The 21,135-nt window shown below is 50.6% G+C and overlaps 1 protein-coding gene across 2 annotated transcripts; it reads right to left on the minus strand.

The window, feature by feature from the left end:
• Positions 1 to 1,060: 1,060 nt before the first annotated feature.
• Positions 1,061 to 20,755, minus strand: LOC310650641 (E3 ubiquitin-protein ligase UBR4-like). Of its 2 annotated transcripts, XM_083380223.1 has the most exons (17): positions 20,369 to 20,755; positions 14,474 to 14,571; positions 13,902 to 14,005; positions 13,340 to 13,469; positions 13,082 to 13,221; positions 12,812 to 12,914; positions 12,399 to 12,540; positions 12,132 to 12,256; positions 10,945 to 11,069; positions 10,726 to 10,785; positions 8,806 to 8,996; positions 6,253 to 6,352; positions 6,003 to 6,140; positions 5,490 to 5,604; positions 5,183 to 5,370; positions 3,492 to 3,651; positions 1,061 to 1,358 (listed from the first exon to the last, which is right to left on the minus strand). In XM_083380223.1, exons 1-17 carry the CDS (start codon positions 20,515 to 20,517, stop codon positions 1,141 to 1,143), a joined length of 2,286 nt encoding a protein of 761 aa, XP_083236349.1. In that variant the 5' UTR covers positions 20,518 to 20,755; the 3' UTR covers positions 1,061 to 1,140. The 2 variants fall into 2 exon arrangements, with proteins under 2 accessions (XP_083236349.1, XP_083236348.1); XM_083380222.1 differs by lacking the exon at positions 20,369 to 20,755 and having other exon boundaries at positions 14,474 to 14,809.
• Positions 20,756 to 21,135: the final 380 nt, after the last annotated feature.

Below are 21,135 nucleotides of genomic sequence, written 5' to 3' on the forward strand. Positions count from 1 at the left end.
CCCAGCTCTGAGGGCACCGAGGACCCCACAGTCCTCCTCCTCCTCCTCCCTCCCTCCCTCCCTCCCTCCCTCCTTCTCCTCCTCCTCCCTCCCTCCTCCTCCTCCTCCATCCCCCCTCCCTTCTAGCCCTGACGATGCTACCTACTTTGGGTCATGAAAGGTCTACAAGAAAACCACCCAGCTCAGAGGCACCGAGGACCCCACAGTCCTCCTCCTCCTCCTCCCTCCCTCCCTCCCTCCCTCCTTCTCCTCCTCCTCCCTCCCTCCTCCTCCTCCTCCATCCCCCTCCCTTCTAGCCCTGACGATGCTACCTACTTTGGGTCATGAAAGGTCTACAAGAAAACCACCCAGCTCAGAGGGCACCGAGGACCCCACAGTCCTCCTCCTCCTCCTCCCTCCCTCCCCTCCCTCCCTCCTTCTCCTCCTCCCTCCCTCCCTCCTCCTCCTCCTCCATCCCCCTCCCTTCATAGCCCTGACGATGTTACCTACTTTGGGTCATGAAAGGTCTACAAGAAAACCACCCAGCTCTGAGGGCACCGAGGACCCCACAGTCCTCCTCCTCCTCCTCCTCCCTCCCTCCTTCCTCCTTCTCCTCCTCTTCCCTCCCTCCCTCCCTCCCTCCTCCTTCTCCTCCTCCTCCTCCCTCCCTCCTTCCTCCTTCTCCTCCTCCTCTTCCTCCCTCCCTCCTCCTTCTCCTCCTCCTCCATCCCCCTCCCTTCTAGCCCTGACGATGTTACCTACTTTGGGTCATGAAAGGTCTACAAGAAAACCACCCAGCTCTGAGGGCACCGAGGACCCCACAGTCCTCCTCCTCCTCCTCCTCCCTCCCTCCTTCCTCCTTCTCCTCCTCCTCCTCCTCCCTCCCTCCTCCTTCTCCTTCCTCCTCACCCCCACAAACCCCCCTCCCTTCTTGTCCTGACAATGGTACCTAGTTTGGGTCATGAAAGGTCTGCAAGAAAAGTACCAAGTTTAAAGAGCACCAGGGACCCCCACAATCCTTTGCTTCTTCCTCCTCCTCTTCCTCCTCCCGCCTGCCAACCCCCCCACCCTTCTGGCCCTGACGACGGTACCTAGTTTGGGTCCTGAAAGGTCTGCAAGAAAAGTACCAAGTTTAAAGAGCAGCAAGGGCTCCTCGTTTGTCTACGTTGCAGGCCCAGACTTAACCCTGCGTGGTTGGCAGAGTTTAAACCCGGGGTCTTCCAACCCGGCCCTTTGACGACTTGCCGACTTCAACTCCCAGAATTCCTCAGCCAGGCACCTCTGACTCACCTGCAAGGTCGGGGACTGGAGGTCCGAGGTCACCAAGGAGTGGTTGAAGTGGTACAGGGCGGCGGCAAACTCGTCCTCTTCGGAGGTCCCTGAAGGAGCAGAGAGTCGCCCGGTGAGGCCCGTCCCCATCACACAAGAGCGCCAGGGCAGGGCTGATCTTTCCACGGGGGCCCTTCTCGGATAAGAAGCGAGCCCAGCGCCCATCTCGTCCTCCCCGGGGGAGGCTACGGTGCCCCCTTGACCTCGACCGCGACATCCCCGAATTTAGTTTGCCATCCAGCTCGTAACTGAGTGATGGAAACTGCCCCGGGCCCTTCAGCCATCTAGCTCCCCCGCCCCCCATAAATATAATTCTGGCTTTTACGACTGGCTCACGTTTCTCCTCTGCTTTCCTTCCACAGGCCTGACTTTCCAGGATGTCCAGCCCTTGACACAAAATGGGAGTGGCCGCCGGACAGCGGGGCAGACCCCGTGCCCGGCGGGCGGGGTGGACTGCAGTAGTGGCCAAAATTGTGGAAAGCTCTTGGGAAAGGTGTATTTTTGAGGTTTGATGGCTAATAACCACCACCACCACCCCTTTTTTTTCTTTCTTTTTTTTTTGGAGCAATACCGTAAAGTTATAGATCAACGGAAATACCATTTAATCAAGAATGTAACGCAACCCAGTTTGTTCCATTATCTGTGCCGTGTTCTACGAAAAGTTAAGAGCCAAATTAAGGATTAATTTATTTTAACTGGGGTTTTATTTGCACAGGGTTAAGTTTAATCTTTTTTAAACTGGTTTTAACTTTTGTATTGTTGGTTTTTAATTCCCTGTAAACCGCCCTGAGTCCTCAGGGAAAGGGCGGTATATAAATGTAATAAAATAAATAAATAAAAATAAAATAAGCAGAAAAAAGCAAGCGCAACTCGCTTAAGGTTGATCTCAGGTAGCTTTCCTTCGTCTGGTTGTAGCCAGTGAGCAGGAGCGTTGAGAGAGCCAATCAGGTGTCATCTTGTCTCGGCAATGAGCCAATCAGATCACGGTAGGATTCGGTTATTGATGTCACGTATTGAAGCCAAGAGGAGGAGGACATTTGTCAGTGGGTTATGTGATCGCTATCGAGTTGGTTGGGTTTGTGTGTGTGTGTGTGTGTGTGTGTGTGTGTGTTCTTTCATTTAGTGAGCTTGTAAAATGTCATAAAATTAAAGTAATGGTGCAAAGAGTTGACTGGCTGCCCAGAAAGCCACGTAAAATAGTATTATCAAGGGAACAAGGCTACGGTTATAAAGAAATTAGAAGAAAAACTGGTGGAAACTTAACCGAAGGTGGCATTTCTACTGTACGCTTGTCCCAAAAGGTTTCCACAATTTTGGCCACTACTGTAGATGACCTAGAGCAGGGGTAGGCAACCTCGGCTCTTTTATGACTGGTGGACTTCAACTCCCAGAATGCCTCAGCCAGCCATGGCTCAGCATGGAAACCTCTCCCTTTCCCCTCAGCATGGCTGGCTCAGGAATCCTGGGAGTTGAAGTCCACCAGTCATAAAGCGGCCTAGGCCAGGGGTAGGCAACCTTGGCTCTTTTATGACTCATGGACTTCAACTCCCAGAATTCCTCAGGCAGCCATGGTTCAACATGGAAACCTCTCCCTTTCCCCTCAGCGTGGCTGGCTCAGGAATCCTGGGAGCTGAAGTCCACCAGTCATAAAGTGGCCTAGGCCAGGGGTAGGCAACCTTGGCTCTTTTATGACTCATGGACTTCAACTCCCAGAATTCCTCAGCCAGCATGGCTCAGCATGGAAATGTCTCCATTTCCCCTCAGCATGGCTGGCTCAGGAATCCTGGGAGTTGAAGTCCACCAGTCATAAAGCGGCCTAGGCCAGGGGTAGGCAACCTCGGCTCTTTTATGACTGGTGGACTTCAACTCCCAGAATTCCTCAGCCAGCCATAGCTCAGCATGGAAACCTCTCCCTTTCCCCTCAGCATGGCTGGCTCAGGAATCCTGGGAGTTGAAGTCCACGAGTCATCAAAGAGCCAAGGCTGCCTACCCCTGGACCTGCAGGATTTCCTTCCAGCGGGAGGAATCAATGATCTGGTCTGGAGTAGCAGAACGGGGGCCGTGGAGCTGGGCTCGGCTGCCCCAGGCGGATTTCCCCCAGAGTTACTCAGCCCCGCCGCCGAGGTTCAAACCGCTGGGGTGGGGGGCAGTGGAGCAGGGAGACACCCCCTCCCCTTCCTGACCTTTGAGCCCATCCTTGTCCACTTCTTTGATGATGCTGGCCAGAGTGGCCATGTGCTGCTCTGTCAGAGAGACGCTCAGATAGTTGCGAATGAAATTGTTCTTGGAGTCCAGCATGGAGGAAGTTAGGAAGTTGAGGATGTTGGAAGCCAGATTTAAGAACTGGAAGAGCGGAGAAGACCAAAGGCATCGATCGATTAAACAAAACTTATGCAAAATGTTTTAACACCGGTGAGATTAGCAAAAAAAAGGCTGAAAAATATGTCTAGTAAGCATTGGAAACCCAAACAAAAAAACAGGTGCTTACTATCCTATCGGGTGGACATGCCCTGAAGCTAAAAGATTTTGGCCAAAAATACACATATGGTTGGAGAAAATGATTTAAAAAAACCGTACAGACTTTTAAGCCAGAATTGTTTTTTTGTTAGGCATAATAGTAGGAAACTATGAGAAAGAACGTATATACTTAATTTCACATGGATTAACTGCAGCAAGAATAGTATTTGCTCAATATTGGGAAAATGAAAATCTACCAACAGAGGAAGAATTAATTAAGAAAATTTTAGATGGTGCGGAGATGGACAGATTGACACTGAAGAGAAAAGAGACAGACTGGGACAATTTTTACCAACGTAAAAGAACGTAGGTAATATGCACTATGCAACATTTACACATTATGTATTAGTAAGACGACTACCGGGGAAGAGAAGATTCAAGAAATATATTATTAACTAACATACTGATTATGAAAGTATAGAAACGAATTATTACTCATTGTTTTTTAAACAGCTGAATCTAGACAACATGCTGCTTGCTAAATGTTATATACTGCTCAAAAAAATGAAGCGAACACAAGATAAGACATCCTACTATTAAATACAGTACATTGTGTTGTTTAAGTGTTCACTTTATTTTTTTGAACAGTATATATGTGTGTGTATATGTGTGCATACATATATGTATGTATATATATACACACACACACGTCTTGAGTGTTTTGAGCACCTCGTTGACCCAAATATGGGCAAAATCCAAATTTATTTAATATATATGTATGTAATGTATGTGTGTGTACACACACACACACACACACACACACACACACACAGGGACGCGGTGGCTCAGTGGGTTAGGACGCTGAGCTTGTCGATCAGAAGGTCGGCAGTTGGGCGGGTCGAATCCCGAGTGCCGCGTAGCAGAGTGAGCGCCTGTTACGTGTCCCAGCTTCTGCCAACCTAGCAGTTCGAAAGCATGTAAAAAATGCAAGTAGAAAAATAGGGACCGCTCCGGTGGGAAGGGAACAGCGTTCCGTGCGCCTTTGGCGTCTAGTCATGCCGGCCACATGACCACGGAGACGTCCTCGGACAAGCGCTGGCTCTTCGGCTTTGAAACGGAGATGAGCACCGCCCCCTAGAGTCGGAAACGACTAGCACGCGTGTGCGGGGGAACCTTTACCTTTATATATGTATATGTATATGTACATGTATATGTATGTGTATATACATACACATACCATCTACCTATATCTATCCATCCATGTCCACCCACCCACCCACCCACCTACCTACCTACCTACCTATCTATCTATATCTATCCATCCATATCCACCCACCCACCCACCCACCTATCTGTATAAAGGGAAATAAAAGTGGAAGAAAGCAGCCAGAATTTGAAAGAGTCCCTGGAGGCTCACCAGTTCGGGGTCTTTGCGACTGGCCAAGATGTTCCCGTTTTCTCCGGCCGACGGCTTGTTTGGGCTCTTCACTCTGGGGGAACTCTCCAGCGGGGGTGGGGGAGGAGGAGGGGGAGGGGCCACCTTTTCCTTGCTGGGGGAGATGGTCTCTTCAAACCACTGGCCGAGGATGGGCTCGCTGTCATCGTCTGAAAAGGGGCAGCCAGAGGGTTGAAGGGCCAGGGACACCACCCAGGGCCTCCCTCTGCCCCAGAGCAGACCCCTGCCCCTTCCCCACCGAAGCCCCCTCCGCGCCCCCCGCCCCCACCTTGGCTGCTGTCTTCTGTGCTGCTGAAGTCGTCCTCGTAGTAGGTGTTGGAGTCCGTGGAGGCGCTGACGTTGCTGCTCATGGACCCCTTTCGCTGCCTCTGTAGGACGCAGGCCTGCAAAAAGGGTAGTTTGGGAGACGGGGAGGAGGGGGGGTCACAAAAGCCCAGCCCGTGAGCATCTCCCACCCAAACCTGGCTCCAACCTCAGAGGCCAGGGCGAAGGCGGCTTCATGTGGCCCCTCGGCAGAGGCCGCTTAGACACAGCCCCTTCCTTGCTAATCGAGGGCAGCCACTTGGCCGCTTCTGCCTGGGTGGAGTCCGCACCGTGCCGAAGAGATAAGGCAGATTCACACAACCGAGGACGAGCAAGGGAACCACATGCTGGCTTCCCATTCAAGCCCCGTCTCTTTTCTCTCGGCTGACGCAGAGAGGGCCAAGGGGAGGGTCGTTCCCCCCACCCGCCCACCACCAAGAGACCTCCGGAGGGGGCCTCTCCACCCGCCCAGGCCCACCTTCCGATAAGCCGTGGAGAGCAAGGTCAGCAGCAGGTTGGCGAGGGGCACCGACTCGATCAAGCGCTGGATCCTCTGGATCGACGTGCTCTGGGCCATGATGTTCAGGGCGGCCGGAGGGCCGTCCGTCTCCCAGCCCTGGAGGAGGAAAGAGAGGCCGAGGAAGGGTAGGAGAGGTCAACAGCATGCCTGGGACCCCCCCCCGGCGGCCATTCCGAGCCCCCGCCGGTCCCTTTGGCCAAGCGCTCACCTTGTGCAGCGCCTCGACGTGGAGGTCTTGAAAGAGCAAGGTCAGGAGCTTAATGGCGTGGTTGGCCAGGACAACGGAGAGGATGCCAAAGCCCTGGTGCCTGCAGAAGTGGGAGGCGGGGGAGAAAAGGAAGGAGCGGGCCTGAGCTCCAGCAGGACCGACAGGCAGCCTGCGGACCCCTCGGAACCCAAATCAGCCGTGCAGCCAACAAGAGACAGCACCCACCCAAGCCCCCTCTGCCCCCCCTCCCCAGCAGTTCATCTTCCAATGACCCTGAGCAGGGTGGTGCAATGGAAGGGGAAAGGGAAGGGGAAGGGGAAGAGAAGAGAAGTAGAATAAAGAGGGAATAGAATAAGAATAGAATAGAATAAAGAGGCAATCCCACCACAGAATGGAATGGAATGGAATGGAGTGGAGTAGACTAGAACAGAATAGAAATAGAATAAAGAGGGAATAGAATAGAATAGAATAGAATAGAATAGAATAGAATAATAGAATAGAATAGAATAGAATAGAATAGAATAGAATAGAATAGAATAGAATAGAATAAAGAGGGAATAAATAATAGAATAGAATAAAGAGAGAATAGAATAGAATAGAATAGAACAGAATAATAGAATAGAATAGAATAGAATAGAATAGAATAGAATAGAATAGAATAGAATAAAGAGGGAATAAATAATAGAATAGAATAAAGAGAGAATAGAATAGAATAGAATAGAATAGAATAGAACAGAAGAATAGAATAGAATAGAATAGAATAGAATAGAATAGAATAAAGAGGGAATAAATAATAGAATAGAATAAAGAGAGAATAGAATAGAATAGAATAGAATAGAATATGGAATGCAGAATAGAATAGAATAGAATAGAATAGAATAGAATAGAATAGAATAGAACAGAACAGAATATGGAATGCAGAATAGAATAGAATAGAATAGAATAGAATAGAATAGAATAGAGGCAATAAAATAGAACAGAACAGAATAAGAATAGAATAGAATAAAGAGGCAATAAAATAGTATAGAATAAGAATAGAATATCTTGTCACTGTGTAACTGACAACAAAATGGAGTGTTGCCCACAGTGTACACTACACACAAGCAAAAACCACAAAAGAACATAAATTATATACACGCACCCTTCACATTCTATTCACTACTGCGCCGCCCCTAATATTGCACTTCAATGTTGCGCCATGCAGGGGTATTTAATATGGTTACAGCTCTGGGATAAAAACTATTTTTCAGCCTATTTGTCTTTGTTTTTATTATATCCTGTACCGTCTTCCAGATGGTAACAGTTTAAAAAAGAAAAGAAAAAAGAATGTCCGGGATGAGATGAGTCTTTGAGAATATTTTGAGCTTTCCTAAGAGAGCGGGAACTGTACAGTTCGTCCCAGGGCAGCCAATCGTCCTCTGGGCGATGGTAATGACCCTCTGGAGCGCTTTCCTATCTGCTACTGTGCAGTTAGCAAACCACACACACACAAATGCAGTAGGTGAGAACGCTCTCTACGGAGCAACGGTAGAAGGTCACCCGCAGTTTTTCATTCAGTTGTTGTTTCCTGAGAAGACTCGAAAAATATAATCTCTGCTGGGCCGCCTTAACCAGTGCTGTAACATGGTCAAGTCCTCCTTTACGGCAACACCCAGAAACCTAAAGCTGGCCACCCGCTCCACACGGTCTCTGCCGACGATCAGGGGCCGAATGTCTGATCTATTCCTCCCGCAATCTACTATAAGCTCCTTGGTCTTAGAGGTGCTGAGAACCAAATTATTGTTACTGCCCCACCTCATCCCGGTAGGCAGACTCGTCCTCCCTGGCCCCACATACAACTGCCCCATCCCGAGACCCATCACCAAACTCATCCCTGACCCACTGATAATTCACACCCTTTGGGAGGGGTTTTGTTTTGTTAAAGATAAAATGTACTGAAAAACTTTTCAATAAAAAAAAAAGAAGGGCATCCTGATCTATTAATAACAAGAAGAATTGTATTTGCCTAGCATGGGAAATCAGACCCTACTGGAAGAAGAGAGGAAAACCTGGATGGTGTAATATTAGATCTAGATGGAAGGAGTTAATATAGACCACTGAATTACTAAGGGACCCAGACAACGCATTGTAAAGCTAGTAAAGCTAGAAAATTAATACGCGTTACTCGTATTACTCGTATTACTGTTACTCGTCCCAGCTTCTGCCAACCTAGCACACTTCGAAAGCACGTAAAAATGCAAGTAGAAAAACAGGGACCGCTCCGGTGGGAAGGTAAGAGCGTTCCGTGCGCCTTTGGCGTCTAGTCATGCCGGCCACATGACCACGGAGACGTCCTCGGACAAGCGCTGGCTCTTCGGCTTTGAAACGGAGATGAGCACCGGCCCCTAGAGTCGGAAACGACTAGCACACATGTGCGGGGGAACCTTTACCTATATATATAAAAAGGAGGACCTCTACCCCGAGGGTAAGACCTGGAAGGAGGCATCAGTCTCCACCCAGCACCAAAGACCGGAGAAGCAGGAAGGAAAAAACCCCGCCCTCCGCCAGACCTACCCTTTGCCAGGTCCAAGTTTGGGGGACCCCACGCCCTCTTTGGACCGCACAATGATATCCCGGACCCGAAGGGCTGCCAGGGGATCCTTCTCCTTCCCCTTGTCGGCCAGGGTGGTGGGGCTGAGGTTCAGGATGAGGAATAAGCTGTTCAGCAGACACCAGGCCCCGAGCAGCTGGAAGTTCTGGTAGTGCTGCAGTCCCAGAAAAAGAAAAACAAAATAACCCACATCACATTCTGATTGCCGCTCCAGAGGGCAACACGGGAGAAATATATCTATCCCTATCCATCTATCTACCTATCTTTCTATCTATCCCTACATATCTATCTATCCCTATCCATCCCTAGATGTCTATCCATCCATCCAATCTATCCCTACATATCTATCCATCCCTTCATATCTATCCATCCATATCTATCCATACATACATATCTATCCATCTATACCTACCTACCTACCTTATCTAGATCTGTATCTATCCCTACATATCTATGTATCCATCTATCCCGGGTTTTTTTCCTCATAGAACGCTCAGAACGGAGTTCCGGCACCTTTTTTGGATGGAACCTTGTAGGGTAGGCAAGGCGGGTTGTATGACGTGTGTGAGTTCTGGCACCTTTTTCTTTTACAAAAAAAGCACTGCATCTATCCCTACATATCTATCTATCTTACCAACATATACATCTATCTATCCCTACATATCTATCTATCTATCTATCTATCTATCTATCTATCTATCTATCTATCCATCTATCTGAGAACTGGACACGGAACCACTGATTGGTTCAAAATTGGGAAAGGAGTCCGGCAAGGCTGTATACTGTCGCCCTGCCTATTTAACTTATATGCAGAGCACATCATGAGAAAGGCAGGGCTAGATGAATCAAAAGTTGGAATTAAGATTGCCGGAAGAAATATCAACAACCTAAGATATGCAGATGATACCACTCTAATGGCAGAAAGTGAAGAAGAACTAAAGAGCCTCTTGTTGCGGGTGAAGAAGGAGAGTGCAAAACTTGGGTTGAAACTTAACATTAAGAAAACCAAGATCATGGCATCTGGCCCTCTCAAGTCCTGGCAAATAGATGGGGAAGAAATGGAGGGAGTGACAGATTTTATTTTCCTGGGCTCCAAGATCACTGCAGACGGGGACTGTAGCCAAGAAATTAAAAGACGCTTGCTCCTGGGAAGGAAAGCCATGGCAAATCTAGACAGCACACTAAAAAGCAGAGACATCACCCTGTCAACAAAAGTGGGTATAGTCAAGGCTACGGTCTTCCCAGTTGCAATGTATGGCAGTGAAAGTTGGACCATAAGAAAGGTTGAGCGCCAAAGAATGGAGGCCTTTGAACTCTGGTGCTGGAGAAGACTCCTGCGAGTCCCTTGGACTGCAAGGCGATCAAACCGGTCAGTCCTAGAGGAGATCAATCCTGACTGCTCTTTAGAAGGCCAGATTCTGAAGCTAAAACTCAAGTACTTTGGCCACCTAATGAGAAGGAAGGACTCACTGGAGAAGAGCCTCATGCTGGGAAAGATCGAGGGCAATAGAAGAAGGGGACGACAGAGAATGAGGTAGCTGGATGGAGTCACTGAAGCAGCAGGCGTGAGCTTAAATGGACTCCAGAAGATGGTAGAGGACAGGAAGGCCTGGAGGAATGTCGTCCATAGGGTCGCGATGGGTCGGACACAACTTCGCAGCTAACAACAAAATCCAGCTATCTATATAATCTATCTATATCTATCCCTACATATCTATCTATCTATCTATCTATCTAATCTAATTATCTATCTATCTATCTATCTATCTATCTATCTATCTATCTATCTATCTATCTATCTAATCTATCTATCTATCTTACCTACATCTATATCTGTCTATCTGTATCTGTCTCTCTCTATCTCTGCTCTTTTTTGCTCTTACCTCCCCACCTGCACGGCGGGAGCTGCTGATGGCTTGGCCAATCATGTCGTAGATTTCCAACTGTGGAGAGAGACGGGTTTTAAAAAAAGGATCACGCCGAAGAGCCGAAGCCCGGCCGTTGTCACCCCCGGCGCCATTTTAGACTTTCGTAGCTGCAAAACTCCAGCTGGAGTTCGCTTTGCTGCAGAGCCTTCCCCGTCCCGTGTGGGCCCGACTCACGCATTTCTGCACAATGATGGCGGCGTCGTTTTCATAGTCCTCTTCTTTAGAGCTCGTGGAGCCCGTGCGGACTTGCTGGGTGGTGCCCACGTGCAGGATGGCCATGCAGGTGGCGACGCTGACCCCTGGGGGAGAGGAAGGATCCGGGGGTCAGGCGGAGCATCGGGGACCAACACAAAGCTTTGAATCTCACCCTGTGATTGGAGGGGGGGGGAATGATGAGAAAGACCCCCACCCACCCACCCCATTTCAGCATTTAGCATTATGAGGCCTGGTGACGCCGTGGTGAGAAGGCAGCATCACAGGCTGACTCTGCCCACAGCCAGGAGTTCAATCCTGACCGGGCTCAAGGCTGACTCAGCCTTCCATCCTTCCAAGGTTGGTAAAAATGAGGACCCAGATTGTTGGGGGGGCAACGGGTGGACTCTGTAAACTGCTTAGGGAGGGCTATAAAGCACTGTGAAGCGGGATATAAGTCTTTATTAAGTGCCGTTGCTATTGTTATGTAAGAGCCATGGAGGTGTAGTGGCTGGAATGCAGTATTGCTTGCTGACTCTGCCCACAGCCAGGAGTTCGATCCTGACCAGCTCAAGGTTGACTCAACCTTCCAAGGTTGGTAAAATGTAGTTGGCGTCAATGTGCTGACTTTGTAAACTGCTTAGAGTTGTGAAGCAGTATGTAAATCTAAATGCTATTACTACTTTCTTTCCTTCCTTCCCTCCCTCCTTCCCAGTGGTTCGAATGGAGCATTGCAGGTTAACTCTGCCCAATGCCGGCAGTTCGATCCTGACTGGCTCAAGGTTGACTCAGCTTTCCCTCCTTCTGAGGTGGGTAAAACGAAGACCCTGATCGTCGGGGTCGAGACGCTGACTCTGTAAACCACTTGTGAAGCCTCTGCGAAGCCGTTTATAAGTCTTAAGCGCTTCTGCCATCAAAAGCAACCTGACTTTGGGAGCTTTCGCTGTAAGCCGGCGGCTGGCGTGGCATTTCACGGGGATTAAGTGTCTCTTTTCCAAAGGAAACCGAGCAGAGGAGAAACAGAGGGAGAAGAAGAGCCACAAGGAAGAGAGAGAATTCTCTTCCTGACTGCCCTTCCACTGGAACAAGACGAGGCTCCGGCTCTGTCTTCCAAATTTAGGAACCCACAACAACACAGCCTCTCCCAGAGATGTCGGCTTTGGGTTCACCTGCATAGAGGCAGCTGAGGGCCAGAACGGTCACGTCCTGCAGGCGGGCGGGCGTCAGTGGTTCCAGGACAGGGAGGGACAGAGTGTCCAGGGCCATGGTGACGTCGATCACCAGGGAATGGAACCTGCACGGGTGCAAAGAAATGGCAAGCCGGTGTAAAAGCGGCAAAGGGACCGAGAGATCGAGCTCTCGCTCAGAAGCTACGGGAGGGGGGGGAAACAGGATAAAGTCACAGTGGCACAGAAGAAGAAAGAGGACGCGCTCACCCGTTGCGGACTGCCGTGGCGTCGGCGACAGTAGCCGGCATGATGAAGAAGGAATTGGCCGACACGGCGTCCTGGAAGCGGTTAATGTAGCGCAGGAAGTAGGGGAGATTCAAGCAGACGCGGAGCAGCTTTTCGGAACCGCCTGCGTCGAAAAGGAAAGCAAGGTGAGGGAGGATGAGGACCAGCCTCTTAAAAGAGTCTCGTTTCTGCCACGAAATTACTCAGTTCCTGGTGGAGCAATTCCAAACACCTGCTAGGAATTGTAGTTCTAACCCGTGTCGCAGACGACCGAGAACACACACACACACACACACACACACACCGTCGCAATGAAGCAGCCCCCAAAACCCCGTTTTCCTTTCGAAACAGGGAAGCTCTGTTAGCAGGAAAGACGAAACAGGCCCCTCCCTTACCGAGTTCTTGCAAGCTGGCCACATTCTGGGCAACGAATATGCTCTTGGCTTGGGCCGCGGAGGCTTGGTCCGTGGCGGTCTGCTCTTCGCCTTCGCCTTCCCCCTGGAAGCAGAGCCAGGCGTGATTTTACCTCCCGCCCTCACAGGCTCACCGAGAACAACGCCGGCGCGAACCCTGGGCCCTCCCGCCGGCCCTCGCCGAGAAGGACGGGCGGCCCTTTTCCCAAGGAGCCGAGCTTTCTCGGCGGCCTCCTTCCTTCCACCACCCACCTGCGCCTGCAGCGTCGTCACGGGAGACAGGGCCGTTTTGGGGTTGAAGACCGAGGTCAGCTGGTTGAGGAAGTTCATCTGAACCTCCTTCTGGCGGAGTTCAGGCCTGACGGGAGAAGCCAGCTCTTTCTGATCCTCCACTGGAAAAAGAGGAGTGGGAGCGGAGGGTCAGGCCGGGAGAGCGGACCTTACTTGCCCCCCACCCACCCACCCACCCCCCAGGCAGGGCAGAAGGTGTCAAGGGGGGGGAGTCTTTACCGTCTGAGAGAGTCTTCACCGTCTGGGGGAGCTTGGCTGACTTCATCATCGCTGTGAACGTGATGATCTCCGTCCGGTCCAGGCGGCTACAGCCGGTGCACAGCCCCTTGATCAGCAGGATCAGGTGTTTCTACGGCAGAAAAGGTGAGTGGCACAAGATCCGGGGGCGCCTCTTCCAAACCCGGGCAGACCCCAGTCCCCAGAGTCCCCATCCATCATGGCCTCTGCCGTCAATTCTGAGCCACGAGATCCCCACGTCTGCAAGCAGACACAAGCTTCCCTGCTTCAGCTTCAGCCTAGAGCAGGGGGTCCCCAAACCCCGCCCCCACCCCCGCTCCGTGGACCGGCACCTGGCCGTGGCCTGCCAGCAACTGGTCCGCACATACAAGCAAAACCCCGTCCGCAAGATGCAGGCAGCACACAAAACCCACGTCCCCTCCGGTCCGCAGAAAAACCTCTCTCCACGGAAGGGGTCCCCGGCGCCCGAAAGGTGACCGAGAGCCTGCAAGCGATGCGGAAAACGCCCCCCCCCCACCATGCCAGAAGCGGCCTCTCTTCTCACCTGGGAGACGGCGCAGGCCTCGTCTGGGTTTTCAAGTCGCAAGAGGGAGAATTCAATCAGTACTTTGCAGGCAGCCGCCACGGACTGCAGCTGGTTCCGAGGTACTGGAAAGGCAACGCAGTTAACTTTAGTCCAACCGAGGTTGAGGGAAAAAGGAGATTTAAGCAGCGCCTTATGGCGTGAGCTGATCTAGGAATCCCCCTCCCTTCAAATACAGCCTGGCCCTCCTTTGATTTCCTCTGAAGACTCTGTGGCCATTCAGAGGATTTGGGGCCAGGACCCACTGACCCCCCATCCGTGGGATCAGGAGCAACGGAACCCGAAGTTACCCCAATGTGTAGATATCTGGAAAAACTATTTTCTGCTTCCTGCTTTTGGGGGGGAGGGTTCGTAAATGCCCCTCCCTCCTGCTATGTCCCTTATAGGCCTTCTACGCTGGTTTGGATATGCTCCTGACAGATTTCGTGTGTGTGTGTGTGTGTGTGTGTGTGTGTGTGTGTGTGTGTGGTGTCACCAATAAAAACTTGGCGAATGACGAGAGTCCGTGCAGGATGTTCCCAAAGCTCACTCACCCACTCCGCACACCGTGGTGATGTAGTGCGTTGCAAGTGCAACAAAGGACGAGTAGAAAGGCTCGTACTGCTTGTCGTGATGCAGAATTTCGGACTCACTGCGGGCAGAGAAGAGAAGCACGAGAAACACAAGAGTCAGACACCGGGCACACACTTCAGTAAACGCTGTGAAGCTCTGAGCATAAACAGCGGGAGGAAGCTGAGTTTCTTCTCTGGGTGAGTTTCGCTGCTGATACGTAGCTTCCCTACTAGCTAGCATTCAAAGCTACAGGTCAGATCACCAGCCAGCAGGGAGCGAAAGGCGGTCTCTGAGACTGCGGAAAGCGTATCCTGCTTCTGAGTTTGAACCCCTTAAGATGGAGTCGTCTTCTAAAGGGGACATTTTGCTGCAGAAACCACGTGTTTTATCACAAAGAAGGGGGAGCCAAGCTATTCTCCAAAGCACCCAAGGGCAGGACAAGAAGCAACGGAGGGAAACTCATCAAGGAGAGAAGCAACCTAGAACTAAGGAAGAATTTCCTGACAGCGAGAACAATTAATCAGTGGAACAACCTGCCTCCAGAAGTTGTGAATGCTCCAACACTGGAAGTTTTTAAGAAGAGACTGGACAACCGTTTGTCTGAAATGGTATAGGGCAGGGGTAGGCAACCTCGGCTCTTTTATGACTCATGGACTTCAACTCCCAGAATTCCTGAGACGAGTCATAAAAAAGCCGAGGTTGCCTACCCCTGGTATAGGGCCTGTCTGAGCAGGGGGTTGGACTAGATCTCCAAGGTCCCTTCCATCTATTCTATTCTTCTATTCTATTCTATTCTATTCTATTCTATTCTATTCTATTCTATTCTATTCTATTCTAATGTTCTATTCCAATATTCTACTCTATTCTACTCTATATTCTATTCTATTCTGCTCTGTTCTATTCTTCTATTCTATTCTAATGTTCTATTCCAATATTCTATTCTATTCTACTCTATATTCTATTCTATTCTGCTCTGTTCTATTCTTCTATTCTATTCTAATGTTCTATTCCAATATTCTATTCTATTCTACTCTATATTCTATTCTATTCTATTCTATTCTAATGTTCTATTCCAATATTCTACTCTATTCTACTCTATATTCTATTCTATTCTGCTCTGCTCTGTTCTATTCTTCTATTCTATTCTAATGTTCTATTCCAATATTCTACTCTATTCTACTCTATATTCTATTCTATTCTGCTCTGTTCTATTCTTCTATTCTATTCTAATATTCTATTCCAATATTCTATTCTATTCTACTCTATATTCTATTCTATTCTGCTCTGTTCTATTCTTCTATTCTATTCTAATGTACTATATTCTATTCTATTCTATTTTAATGTTCTATTCTATTCTAATGTTCTATTCCAATATTCTACTCTATTCTACTCTATATTCTGTTCTATTCTATTCTAATGTACTATTCCAATATTCTATTCTATTCCATTTTAATGTTCTATTCCAATATTCTATTCTAATTCTAATCTATTCTCTTCTCTGCCATGGGCTGTCAGAGCACTGCCCCCCTCTGCCATGGCCTTTCTTGTTCCACCTAGAAGCAGATGGTAAGCATGGAGAGATCTATCTGTCAGTATCAGCTGCTGAGGAATTCCAGTCTCCTCCCTCTGTTTATCTGACCAGCTACCCTGGAACAAAGCGCTTGAGCCTGCCTAGGCCTAAAGTCTGACACAGCATTAGCAATTTTTAAATTTTACGAGGGACTGCACCACGGCAGAATGCGAACCCAGAGCAAGCCAACAAAAACAATCAGCAGAGTTTTTGAAATCCTAGTTAACGTCGAGCATTCCACGGCAACGGCGATGGATCTGCAACACAGGCTTCAATTTGCTTGCCCTATTGTGTGGCCCTGACATGATTCCACATGAGACAGGATCATAAAACGCCCGAGAGGATTTTGCAAATAAACCTGTTAAGCATTGTAGGAAGGGCAAACAGTTGCATGCTACTTTTTTTTTTCCCAAACCCTGACGAGACTCACGTGAGCGATTCCACTGATACGCCTTTGGCACACACTGAAAAACAAAACTGCCAATTCTACCCCAAAATGCAGGGAGATAAAAAGAGCTTGTGCAACTTTGCAAGGAGGGAAGTTCCAAAGCGGTCTATTGCATAATAGAAGCTTTGGCTAAACACTCTAAGGTGACAAGGGATGATGAAGAGAGCATTTAGTGTAAAGTTTACATTCAGACTGCCAACGGCGCGAATCCATGTAGCATTTCGAAATATTGTTTTGGGAGATTATCTTGTTTTTAAACAGCTCCCACTTTGAACAACAATCAATTGCTCTGGGAAATTGTCGACCCCAGCAGCACAAACATCTAGCTTAAAATATACCGCCAATAAAAGCAACCTACAGTCCAAAATCAAACTAGTGATGTTAGTTCAAAGAAGGTTAAGTAGTTGCTACCTCAAACAGAAACTGTGCAAAATACCTACTAAAAAGCTCCATCCCACCCCTTGAATATAGAATCTTTCATCTGTAGATGAAAGATTCTATATTCAAACCCTGCTAAAGTCTTGGGTACCCAAAGGACATCAGGATGTACCACTGAAATTAAGAGCGCCTAAGAGACGCGGTGGCTCAGTGGGTTAGGACGCTGAGCTTGTCGATCAGAAGGTTGGCAGTTGGGCGGGTCGAATCCCGAGTGCCGCGTAGCAGAGTGGAGCGCCTGTTACTCGTCCCAGCTTCTGCCAACCTAGCAGTTCGAAAGCACGTAAAAAAATGCAAGTAGAAAAATAGGGACCGCTCCGGTGGGAAGGCAACAGCGTTCCGTGCGCCTTTGGCGTCTAGTCATGCCGGCCACATGACCACGGAGACGTCCTCGGACAAACGCTGGCTCTTCAGCTTGGAAACGGAGATGAGCACCGGCCCCAAGATTTGGAAACGACTAGCACGCGTGTGCGGGGGAACCTTTACTTTTACCTTTAAGTTCAATAGACTTGCTGAGACCATTCCCAGGCCACAAAAGAAAAAAATGGGAGCTGCAGTCTCCCCACCCCCACCCCCCAAAAAAGTGCAAAAGAAAACACAGGGCCAACCAAGTGAAGCACAGAAGATCCCCAATGAAGTGAGCCACAGGGGAAGCAATTTCATCAGTCAAAAGAAAGGGACAACTTTTTATTCAAACCTTTTCTAAATTGGGATGGGATAGGAAAGGATTAAGACAACAGGGTGACTTGATACAGAACATCCCTGTCCCCAGCAATCTAAAAATTATAAGGCTATCACTGCATGTAACATAGGGGTGTTTGTGTGTGTGTGTGTGTGTGTGTGTACAAGAATACCAACCTTGCTATCAAGCAAAATCAAGCTTTTAATAGCGAGTGCCACACAAATAGCACTAACCAAGCAGGTGGTAAGATAATAGGGGAACTCAGGCACCAGACAGGTTATGGAGAAAGTAAAAACACAGGGTCAGTCACAAAGGACTCAAATGTCCATACACCAATGCACAGAGTATGAACAGTGAAAAAGGGCGAAGTAGAAATTCAGGTTAATGAGGGCAGATATGATATTGTTGCCATTACGGAAACACAGTGGGATGAAACCCACAAATGGAACCCACAGCTAAAGGGATTTAAATTATTTAAAAGAAACAGACCAAACATATAAAGGCTAAAACATATAAGCAACGGTTGCTGGAATTGGGTATGTCTAGTTTAATGAAGAGAAGGATGTCATGATAGCAGCCTTCCAATATCTCAGGGGCTGCCCCAAAGAAGAGGGAGTCAAGCTATTCTCCAAAGCGCCAGAAGGGAAGGACAAGAAGCAACGGATGGAAACTAGTCAAGCAGAGAAGCAACCTAGAACTAAGGAGAAACTTCCTGACTGTGAGAACAATTAGCCAGTGGAACAACCTGTCTCCAAAAGTTGTGCGTGCTTCAACACTGGAGGTTTTTAAGAGGAGACTGGACAGCCATTTGTCTGAAATGGTATAGGGTTTCCCGCCTGAGCAGGGGGTTGGACTAGATGACCTCCAAGGTCCCTTTCATCACCATCATATCCTGCAGGGCCAGGCTTCCAACTGCTTTAACTCTGACCCAACTTTTCCAACAGGTTAAAAACCCCTTTTTGTTGCCCCTCTGGATGTGTCTGGAAGGCCACATTTCTTTATATCAGGGACACCTGAAAGACCAGCGTGGCTGTTTTAAGTCCACCCACAAAAAACGACAACCAGACACAACTCCATGGCAATACAAAAAGCCCATTACAGATATTCACAACGTGAAACTTTTGTGCCCCAACTAAGATGCTCCCTCCCCTCTAACTCCAGGATACCAGGGCCCATTCAACCACCATGTGACCACTACAACTCCCATCACCCACGTCTTTGGACACTTTTTCCAAGAGGCTTCCCATCCCAAGTGGACCAGCTACACTTCCCGTCAATCCCAAAGGGAAGGCTCTCCCCTGCAACCCGGTTGCTCTCAGCTGGGCAAGGAATACAACAAAATCCATCAGCCACACCCTTGGGCACTTTTTCCCCCAAGAGGCTTCCCTTCCCAGGTGGACCAACCACCCCTCCCATCATCCCCAGAGGGCAGGCTCTCACCCCTTCAACCCCCCTCAGCCCGGCTGCTCCCAGCTGGGCAAGGACTACAGTTCCCATCACCCGCATCCTTGGGCACTTTTTCCCCCAGAGGCTCCCCCTCCCAGGTGGACCAACCACCCCTCCCATCATCCCCAGAGGGCAGGTTCTCCCCTTCAACCCCCTCAGCCCGGCTGCTCCCAGCTGGGTGAGGACTACAGTTCCCATCACCCGCATCCTTGGGCACTTTTTCCCCAAGAGGCTCCCCCTCCCAGGTGGACCAACCACCCCTCCCATCATCCCCAGAGTGCAGGTTCTCCCCTTCAACCTCCTCAGCCCGGCTGCTCCCAGCCGGGCGAGGACTACAGTTCCCATCACCCACATCCTTGGGCCCTTTTTCCCCAAGAGGCTCCCCCTCCCAGGTGGACCAACCACTCCTCCCATCATCCCCAGAGGGCAGGCACTCTCCCCTTCAACCCCCCCCTCAGCCCGGCTGCTCCCAGCTGGGTGAGGACTACAACTCCCATCACCCACACCCTTGGGCCCTTTTTCCCCCAAGAGGCTCCCCCTCCCAGGTGGACCAACCACCCCTCCCATCATCCCCAGAGGGCAGGTTCTCCCCTTCAACCCCCTCAGCCCGGCTGCTCCCAGCCGGGCGAGGACTACAGTTCCCATCACCCACATCCTTGGGCCCTTTTTCCCCAAGAGGCTCCCCCTCCCAGGTGGACCAACCACCCCTCCCATCATCCCCAGAGGGCAGGCTCTCTCCCCTTCAACCTCCCCTCAGCCCGGCTGCTCCCAGCTGGGCGAGGACTACAGTTTCCATCACCCACACCCTTGGGCACTTTTTCCCAAGAGGCTCCCCCGCCCAGGTGGACCAACCACCCCTCCCATCATCCCCAGAGGGCAGGCTCTCTCCCCTTCAACCTCCCCCTCAGCCCGGCTGCTCCCAGCTGGGAGAGGACTACAGTTCCCATCACCCACATCCTTGGTCACTTTTTCCCCAAGAGGCTCCCCCTCCCAGGTGGACCAACCACCCCTCCCATCATCCCCAGAGGGCAGGCTCTCTCCCCTTCAACCCCCCCCCCTCAGCCCGGCTGCTCCCAGCTGGGCGAGGACTACAACTCCCATCACCCAGCCGTGGGAGGTTTCGTGCGGGGAGGGAGGGGCCTCATTTGGCCCCGCCCACCAGGAGCTGCCAAGCTGAGGGGGAAGTCTTGGGAGGGGGTCTTCCCCCTCGGAGCCCCTCCCCCACTTGGCCCCCCCTTCAAACCCGGCGGGAGGGGGGAGGGTTGTAGCCCCGCCCCCTCCTCCCCCCCTCCCACCTCTCAATGACGGAGGCCAGCAGCTGCGGCAGCTCGCGCATCTCGAAGGCCGAGTAGGAGGCCGAGAGAAGCGGCCGCACCGCCACTTCCCAGCCGGGCTCCCTCTCCGAAGAGCCGGGCCCGCCGCCGCCGCCCCCCGAGGCCGCCATCTTGCCGCCGCCTCTCCTCAGTTCTGCTTCCAGTAGCGTTAGAGTTGCTGAGGCGAAGACACCAGAGGCCGGCCGAGAGCTTCCGGGTCGGAGAGGAAGTGACGTAGGGCCGGGCGCTCCTTCCGGAGGAAACCCCGCCCCCGAAACGGCACTGGTCTGTGAGGGGAGGAGGGGGGAAAAAAACCACCCCGGCCCTAAAGAATAAATCGGACGCTTCTGTCGTTATGATGAAGCAACATCCGGAGAAAAATTGGCGGTCTTCTGGAGGTTCTTCTGCGCAGGTTCTCTTCACAGAAGCGCGGCAGAGACTTCCGGGACGGACGGCTAGAACGTCCGGCTGCTATTTCTGGCCGTTCTTCCGCCCCCGCGCGGTGAGGAAGACCAAGGAACGCAGCAGGCGCAGTATCGGTTTCCTTTCCCGGCTAGGCGCCGAAGGGCGCTTGCGCAGAAAGATGACTCAGCGACTTTCTCTCGAGGGCGCGTCTGCGCGTGCGCCCTCGCTCTCTAGGGCAGGGGTAGGCAACCTTGGCTCTTTTATGACTCGTGGACTTCAACTCCCAGAGTTCCTGAGCCAGCCACGCTGAGGAGAAAGGGAGAGGTTTCTAAGCTGAGCCAGGC

The sequence above is a fragment of the Vipera ursinii genome (assembly GCF_947247035.1).
Source record: "Vipera ursinii genome assembly, contig: scaffold_215, whole genome shotgun sequence".
Taxonomy (NCBI): Eukaryota; Metazoa; Chordata; class Lepidosauria; order Squamata; family Viperidae; genus Vipera; species Vipera ursinii.

Coding starts and splice junctions, on each gene's coding strand:
- LOC310650641 (XM_083380222.1), bottom strand. CDS start 14,732: ATGCTAGCTAGTAGGGAAGCTACGTATCAGCAGCGAAACTCACCCAGA. Junction 11,070..12,131: donor CCTCAGCTGCCTCTATGCAG/GTGAACCCAAAG, acceptor CCTCTCCCCCAG/GGGTCAGCGTCGCCACCTGC. Junction 10,786..10,944: donor CCATCATTGTGCAGAAATGC/GTGAGTCGGGCC, acceptor CTCTCTCCACAG/TTGGAAATCTACGACATGAT.